Source organism: Vidua chalybeata, chromosome 18 (assembly GCF_026979565.1).
Source record: "Vidua chalybeata isolate OUT-0048 chromosome 18, bVidCha1 merged haplotype, whole genome shotgun sequence".
NCBI classification, from domain to species: Eukaryota; Metazoa; Chordata; class Aves; order Passeriformes; family Viduidae; genus Vidua; species Vidua chalybeata.
The window spans coordinates 1,924,781-1,933,086 of NC_071547.1; the positions used below are offsets into that span (position 1 = coordinate 1,924,781).

The window sequence follows — 8,306 nt, forward strand, 5'->3', positions numbered from 1 at the left end:
TTCTGCTGAGGAAAGACCTAAACCTGGAAGGCTTCTCTGATTTTTGATGTTTATACACTCCCCAAAGTGTCAGCCACTGAGCAGTAACCAAAAGACTTCTGTGGCTTTTTTTTTTTTTTCCATCTAAATGACCGGAGTGTTTGAGATTATTATCACTACAGCTGTGGTGAGTGTTAATACAAACACTGTCGCTGTGAGTACAACAGAAGCTCGGTAAGTTCAAAAGAGAGAAAGAGCCAGTTTTATTCAAACATCTGGTGTTTCTAGAATTCCAGAGGTGACCGTGGGTTGGAGGATGGATTTACCACCTCTCCAACCACACTGGTCCAAAGATCAATCCATCATTTCTCTCCACCCACAGAGAAATATCTAAACTATTCTATTTATACATGAAATTGTGTGGGAGCTCTGACTCTCAAACACGTGAACATTATCAGAAGGCTGAAGAAGTTTTATGAGAACTTTAAAACTTTTCAAAAGAACTATAAAAGAAAACTTAACACTTTTAACAATCGGGGCAACAGAACACAAAGCAGCAGAGGCCAAAGAGCTCCCCAGAGCATTCCCCTCCATGTGTCAGGCACACACTTTTCCTCAAACCACAAAGCTGTTGCTGGATTTCTGCCCTTTTCCTGCTGGTGAGCAGCCCTGGGTGTTCCCGGTGTTCCACTTTCCTCGTGTGAAAAATGCATATTTTATGATTGGCTTTTCGCAAATGTTACAGTGAATATTATATGTGTAACGTTGGAAAGTTATGCTGTATTAACATTTTAATAATAGAGTAAATGTAGTTTTGTAATTAAGCTTTAGTAGTTAAAATAGAAACTATGTGTGTGAGATATTCTTTTTATTAGCTCAAGAAAAGGAGAAGATAATCAAGAAATTCTTCGCACACAGATAACAATTAGAGAAACCCCTAAATTTTCCAGAGGAGAGGAATTTATGGCTTTTCTTATCAACAGAAACGAACTTCTTCAAGCCTTACTTAGACTCGAAGGCGCCTGGGGATTAACAGAAACTTTTTGACAAGTACCAGACGAATTTCTTCTTTTAAATGAAATATATGCATAATCATGAAGTGTTTTGTATAGGCAACAGGTTACCCCTCGTAAGGAGTAAATTCTCTTTTAACGGGGTCCTTTTTCCTGGCTCATTTCTGTCCAGAGGGAGGCACGGAGCTGCTGCGTGGTGTGAGTAGGATGGTGCAGGAGCCAGCTGTCAGACGCCTATCAGAAGGTGCTCTTTGACAACAGAAATAGGCATTATTATTTCTGATTTTACCCCTGAGTCACAAACTCCCTTACGGCCCAGGTGCACGCTCCACTTTATGTGTGCACACATATTACACACTGTGGAAAATGCACGTTTTATCATTGGCTTTTCGCAAGTGTTACAATGAATATTATATGTGTAATGCTGGAACGTTATGCTGTATTAATTCTCCTAAGTAGTGTGTTAAATGTATTTTTAACTTATAACACAATGTTAAAATAGAAACTATGCTATGTAAGATACTTTTTAACTAGCTCAAGAAAGAGATGAGATAATCAAGAAATCCTTTGCACAGAGATAACAGCGAAAGGGCACATAAAGAGTTACAGCCTTCGTATCAGAAAAGACAAATATTCTTCCACCTTCTCTCCGTCTTTATGGAACCACCAGGATTAAGGGGAAGAAGTTGACAAAAACCAGAAAAGCTCTTAATTTGCAAGGAATTTATGCATCATGTATGAGACGTAGGAATATGCCACAGGCTGTTGCTTTTAAGGTTATTCCTTTGTTCACAAGGCGTGCTTGTCGTGGTTTAAGTGCCCGAGAGCATCCGGATATCCGTAATTCTTTGCTTTTTATTGTCTTGTAATTGTCCTAACTTTAAATTTTTATTACTCTAATTGTATTGCTATTTTTTATAACCATTTTATTATTATTAAACTTTTAAAATTTAAAAACCAAGCGATTGGCGGTTTTCACACACACGCTCATTGATTATCCCTCACCATCTGCAGGACTTATCTCTTTATCTTCGGCCTTTCTTGGTCCCTCACGTCCCCTCTCCGGGCTCCCCGATGTCTCACACGGAAACAACACCCGAGGCGTCGCTCGGCATAAAGCAACGAATTCCTTCCCTCAGGAGCCCCCTCACGGCGCGGCCGCGGGCAGAACCGGCCCTCGCTTTGCCCCAGGGGTAGAAGCCAAGGATGTGCGTATCAAACAGGGGCGCAACTGCAGGGTTTAAACCCCCGAACGTAATCACAGAAACTTTCCCGTGCGGCTGCGTCTCCAAATTGGGGCTCACTGAGACGGCCCAGCCGCGGCCCCGCTCCGGCCGCTCCAGGCCGGGTTTTCGCGCCGCTCGCCGGCCCGCGCGCGGCGGCCTCAGCGCAGCCGCGCGAGGCGCCGATCCCTCCGCGCCGCCGGGCCGCGCGCCCCTCTCACCCGCGCAGGACAGCGGAGGCGCGCGGCGCGGAGAAAATAGTGCGCAGCGGAGTGATCCGGCCGCGGGGGCGGGGCGCCGGGGGCCGTATAAAGACCGAGCGGGGGGCGATGCGTGGCGCAGTTGGCGCTGGGTGAGGTTTTGTAGTGTCGGCTCGGCCGAGCGGTGCCGCGGTGAGAGCTCGGCGGGGAGAGGGCCTAGATGCGGGCTGGGCATCCGGGCGGAAGGGAGGGGTGTGTGCGCGCTGAGGCGCTGCGGCTGGGGGCGGTGGCGGACGGTGATGGCGGGGGGAGGGCTGGGACGTTGCCTTCCCCTTCAACGGCAGCACCGCGAGGCGGTGGCGGGGAAGGGCCGGGGCGGGCGGCCACTGGCAAAATGGCGGCTGCGCAGGCGCAGCGCTGCTTCAAGATGGTGGCGGGCGCGCGCCTCGGGCGGGAAGGGGGGAGTGGGCGGGGTCTGCGCTGTGACGTCACGGACGAGGCGCGGTAACTAAAGCACGGCGGGTTTTCTCTCTTCCAGGGAAAAATGCAGATCTTCGTGAAGACCCTGACGGGCAAGACCATCACCCTTGAGGTCGAGCCCAGTGACACCATTGAGAATGTCAAAGCCAAGATCCAGGACAAGGAGGGCATTCCCCCTGACCAGCAGAGGCTGATCTTTGCTGGCAAGCAGCTGGAAGATGGGCGCACCCTGTCTGACTACAACATCCAGAAAGAATCCACTCTGCACTTGGTGCTGCGCCTGCGAGGTGGCATGCAGATCTTTGTGAAGACCCTGACGGGCAAGACCATCACCCTTGAGGTCGAGCCCAGCGACACCATTGAAAATGTCAAAGCCAAGATCCAGGACAAGGAGGGCATTCCCCCTGACCAGCAGAGGCTGATCTTTGCTGGCAAGCAGCTGGAAGATGGCCGTACCCTGTCTGACTACAACATCCAGAAAGAATCCACCCTGCATCTGGTGCTGCGCCTCAGGGGTGGCATGCAGATCTTTGTGAAGACCCTGACTGGCAAGACCATCACTCTGGAAGTCGAGCCCAGCGACACCATTGAAAATGTCAAAGCCAAGATCCAGGACAAGGAGGGCATTCCCCCTGACCAGCAGAGGCTGATCTTTGCTGGCAAGCAGCTGGAAGATGGCCGTACCCTGTCTGACTACAACATCCAGAAGGAGTCAACCCTGCATCTGGTGCTGCGCCTCAGGGGTGGCATGCAGATCTTTGTGAAGACCCTGACTGGCAAGACCATCACTCTGGAAGTCGAGCCCAGCGACACCATTGAAAATGTCAAGGCCAAGATCCAGGACAAGGAGGGCATTCCCCCTGACCAGCAGAGGCTGATCTTTGCTGGCAAGCAGCTGGAAGATGGCCGTACCCTGTCTGACTACAACATCCAGAAGGAGTCAACCCTGCATCTGGTGCTGCGCCTCAGGGGTGGCATGCAGATCTTTGTGAAGACCCTGACTGGCAAGACCATCACTCTGGAAGTCGAGCCCAGCGACACCATTGAAAATGTCAAAGCCAAGATCCAGGACAAGGAGGGCATTCCCCCTGACCAGCAGAGGCTGATCTTCGCTGGCAAGCAGCTGGAAGATGGCCGTACCCTGTCTGACTACAACATCCAGAAGGAGTCAACTCTGCACCTTGTTCTGCGCCTGCGGGGTGGTAACTGAACCAGCAGTTTGTTGCTTCCAAATAAAAGGTTCCCTGCACTTGTTCATTCCAATAAAGCTGTTGCATCTGTAAATGCTTGTGTCCCAGGTTACGTGAACAGCCGTCCGTGACATTACCCAACTCCCGGTCTCTAATAAACAATAATTATGTCCTTTTCTACAGACAAAGGAATTGGCAGAGCTGCCTTATGCAAGGCTTGCACATTCCTGGTGCTTGTAGCTAATCCCTCAGCCGTGACTTTCCTGGGTTTATGTAAGTGCTCTGATACCTGGCTGCAGCTCAGTGCCTGCCTGCAGATGTGCAGCTGTGGTGTTGTGTAAGCAGGGATATGCAGCAGGGAGCTGTAGATGCTCCTGAGTTAAAGGGCTTTGAGATAACTCTTGGTTGTCCAGCAGCTACCCTTATTTTGGGATTAGTGGAGAAACAGCAGAAGGGTGATCCTGTGGCTCTGTCACAGGCTGGGTTAACAGGATGTCACTGTTTGTCCTGCAGGCCTCTGGCTTGCAAAGTGGGATGGGAAGTGTATATCTCATCAGTTACGGGGTGGACTTGTTTTTTGTCAGGCTTAATGACATTAAGCAAGCAGTAATTCCAGATGTACTTACTGGAAATTTGAATGTGCTTCATTCCCGCTGTGCCCCAAATAGAGATGCTGAGCTGTCACAGAGCAGTTCCTGTATGCTGCAGAACCCCTGGCAGAAGGGAAGTTGCCTCTCAAGTGTTTGTGGAGTTTGCGGGAGGGGCTGGTGAGGAGTAAACCATGGCTGTGCTGGGTTTGGAGAGGGAAAAGGGAGAGTGGCACAGAAATGCCCTTTCCAGGAGTGGTGACATGGACTCACCTGTGGAAGGGGATACGGTGGGAGCTGAGTAATGGTCTCAGCTGGTGACTGGCTTCAGGGGGACCCGAAGGGAGCTTACACTGCCTGGGTGGGAGAGCAGGGTGTGACTCCAGTAACATCAGTTCCTTTTACTAATGTGGCCTGTAGGGAGAAAGTTTGGAGCACCAAGATCTGTGCTGTGCTGGAGGAAGCATTTGAATGCTAAGGAGCTAAATCCTGTGTGGGTGGGAGCTGATGCTGTGCCACCCTGGACATCCTGTCCTCCCCCACAGGAGTGCCCGGGCTCTGCCCTGGCTCCCGGTTCCTGAGCTGAGCCCCAACAACTGCAGTGAACACTGGGCCATTGTGTGGGCCTGCTGTCCTCTGAGGACGTCAGAATTCACAAACTCGGCGTCTCTTCTGCACAGCTCCTCAAACACAGGTGTCTGCTCAGCGCGGGGCAGGCTGTCGCTGGAGTGCAGGGAGCTGAACTGCACGTGGCTCTGATTTAAAGGCAGCCTGGCTGCCATCAGGGGAGAGCTGCAGGAGGACACGGGGTGTTTGATGAATGTCAAGAGCCTCCACAAACGACTACAGAGCTGTGCTTTAAGAAATCCTTTTATTTCCAATGTCACAGTGAAAAACCTTTACAGTGTCCTATTTAAAAAACCACGATGCTGTACAAATCTGTAATGGCCTGGAGCAGGCAGAGCAGGAAGCCTGGAGGAGAAACCCGTGCTGTGGTCTCGCGAGCTGGGTCAGCCTCTGCTGACCACAAAGGGAAGTTGTGTCAGGAGGGTTAGAATGGCTGTTAGGGAAAAGTTCTTCCCACAGAGGGTGGGGCTGAACAGGCGTCCTGGGGCTGGCCACAGCACCAAGCCTGCCACGCTTCAGGATGAGTTTGGACAACACTCTCAGGCACATGGTGGGATTTTGGAGCTGTTCTGTGCTGGTTTTTGACTTGATCCTAGTGGGTCCCTTCCAGCCCAGGACATTCTACAGTTCTGTTACCCCCACAGGTCGTTTTGCTGGGTTTGAGGAACCTCACAGAATAATGAGGTTGGAAGAGACCTCTAAGATCATCCAGTCCAACCCATGCCCCGACACCTCAACTAGACTGTAGCACCAAGTGCCACGTCCAGTCTTTTTTTTAAACACACCCAGAGATGGTGACTCCACCACCTCCCTGGGAAGACAATTCCAGTACTTTATTATTCTTTCAGTGAAATTTTTTTTCCTGATATCCAACCTGTGCCTTCCCTGCCATAGCTGGAGGCTGTGTCCCCTTGTTCTGTCAGTTACTGCCTGGTGAAAGAGACCGACCCCACCTGTCTGCACCTCCCTTCAGGGAGTTGTGGAGAGCAATGAGCTCACCTCTGATCCTCCCCTTCTCCAGGCTAAACAACCCCAGCTCCTCCAAACGTTCCTCACAGGGTTTGTGTTCCCAGCCCCTCTCCAGCCTCGTTGCCTCCTCTGGACGCGCTCAAGCATCTCAACGTCCTTCCCAAACTGAGGGGCCCAGAACTGGACACAGCACTCGAGGTGTGGCCTCACCAGAGCCCAGTACAGGGGCAGAATGAGCTCCCTGCTCCTGCTGGTCACACCATTCCTGACCCAGGCCAGGATGCCATTGGCCTTCTTGGCCACCAAGGCACATTGCTGGCTCATGTTCAGCTGGCTGTCAACCAGCACCCCCAGGTCCCTGAACACTGTCCAGCCACGCTGTCCCCAGCCTGTAACGCTGTAGGGGATTTTTGTGGCCAAAATGTAGAACTCAACACTTAGACTTACTAAACTTCATGCTGTTGGACTCTGCCCATCCATCCAACCGACCTAAGCCTCTCTGCAGAGCCCTCCTTCCGTCCAACAGATCAACACAAGCTCCCGGCTTAGTGTCGTCCGCAAATTTACTAACGAAGGACTCGATGCCCTCATCCATGTCGTCCATAAAAATATTAAACAGAACTGGTCCCAGCACAGAGCCCTGAGGGACACCACTGGTGACTGTCCCCAGCTGGATGCAGCACCACTCACCACCTCGAGGCTCAGAGTGGCAGTGCCAGCACTTCAGAGGTGGCACCTGTGAGCAGAGACCACAGCTGGGGTGGGATCAACCCACACAACAGGCAAATTTGATGAGAAAAGCAAAACTTTAGGGCTGTGTTTTGTTCTATTCGTGATAGAACACGCTGTTCACAGAGATCTTATCACGGCAGTATTATTCCACAGTGCCTCGGGGAATGTCCTGGATTTTATTGGGATTTCTTGGGATTTGAAGAAACATTGTTTTTACCGCGTTTCTTTGTAAAAAAAAAAAAAAAAAAAAAAGTTTTAAAAAGTAAAAGAAAACGCAACGCCTATTTTGTGCTGCTCTGAAGGCATTGCTGCTGGGAGACGGGGCCCGTCCCACAGTGGAGACAGGCCAGGATTGAATAAAGACATTGGTTAATTGATCGGGTAATTAAACAGAGGCAACTATCAGGGTAAAAGGTTTAGAAAGGAAAAAAAAAAAAAAAAAAAGACCCAATTAAGTGTAAAGACACAGATGCAAATGTTCCACCGATGTGGGGGCCATGGCAAGAGGCAGGTCCTGTGCTGTGCTGGGCCCTGCTGGTGGCAGCTGTGAGATTGTCTCCTCTCATCGTGCAGGACAGTGCGTGGCAGCACTCGTTTCCAGATGTGTTAGCTCAGCTGGGACAATGGCAAGTTGCACATGATAGATTTAAAACAGATTTAAAACAGGCTGTCACAAACTGGACTCTTTATTTTTCTGCTGCCTTCTAGATGCTTCTGGGGATGAATCTCAGCGAGGCTTTTATTCAGGGCCATGTTCAGATGCACAAGATAGACAAAAGACCCAGTTCCTTGGAAAAGCAGGGCTGGGTTAAATGGAAAAACAGAGGCAGGTTAATGGGTGATGGGACGTTTACTCCTCAGGCAAGACATACATTTATACACACACACACACACAAATGCAAACACATTTATGTCTTTTTTGTCTAGCATGTAGTGACAGAACAAGAAGGAATGGCTTCAAACTGAAAAAAAATTAATAGGTTTAGAGTAGATATTAGGAAAAAAATCTTTACTGTGATGACGGTGAGGCACAGGGACACATTTCCCAGAGAAGCTGTGGCTGCCCCTGGATCCCTGGAAGCGTCCAAGGCCAGGCTGGAGATGATATTTAAAGTCCCCTCCAACGCAAACCCGTTCTATTCCACACCTGCGCGACATGAGCGGCATTTTACCTATTCACACATTTCCTTTCTCTCTCCATTTTACCGATTCGCCCGTTTTTCCGCGCGGACACGCGCGCCCGCATCGGCGCCGCGCGCGGGGGGGGCGTGGCCTCATTTACAAACCCCGCCCACTCCCGGCGCGG

At 50.6% G+C, this 8,306-nt stretch overlaps 1 protein-coding gene and 1 long non-coding RNA gene across 3 annotated transcripts; one reads left to right on the forward strand and one right to left on the reverse strand.

Moving 5' to 3' along the window:
* The first annotated feature begins 2,183 nt into the window (after nucleotides 1–2,183).
* UBC (ubiquitin C) lies at nucleotides 2,184–4,179 on the forward strand. 2 transcript variants are annotated; one of them, XM_053959638.1, is made up of 2 exons: nucleotides 2,184–2,567; nucleotides 2,954–4,179. In XM_053959638.1, exons 1-2 carry the CDS (start codon nucleotides 2,199–2,201, stop codon nucleotides 4,103–4,105), a joined length of 1,521 nt encoding a protein of 506 aa, XP_053815613.1. In that variant the 5' UTR covers nucleotides 2,184–2,198; the 3' UTR covers nucleotides 4,106–4,179. The 2 variants fall into 2 exon arrangements, with proteins under 2 accessions (XP_053815613.1, XP_053815614.1); XM_053959639.1 differs by having other exon boundaries at nucleotides 2,504–2,607.
* A 3,489-nt stretch (nucleotides 4,180–7,668) lies between these two features.
* Nucleotides 7,669–8,235, reverse strand: LOC128797327 (uncharacterized). Its single transcript, XR_008434091.1, has 2 exons — nucleotides 8,014–8,235; nucleotides 7,669–7,803 (listed from the first exon to the last, which is right to left on the reverse strand). It is a non-coding gene; the product is annotated as an uncharacterized LOC128797327 (long non-coding RNA).
* Between the last annotated feature and the right edge of the window lie 71 nt (nucleotides 8,236–8,306).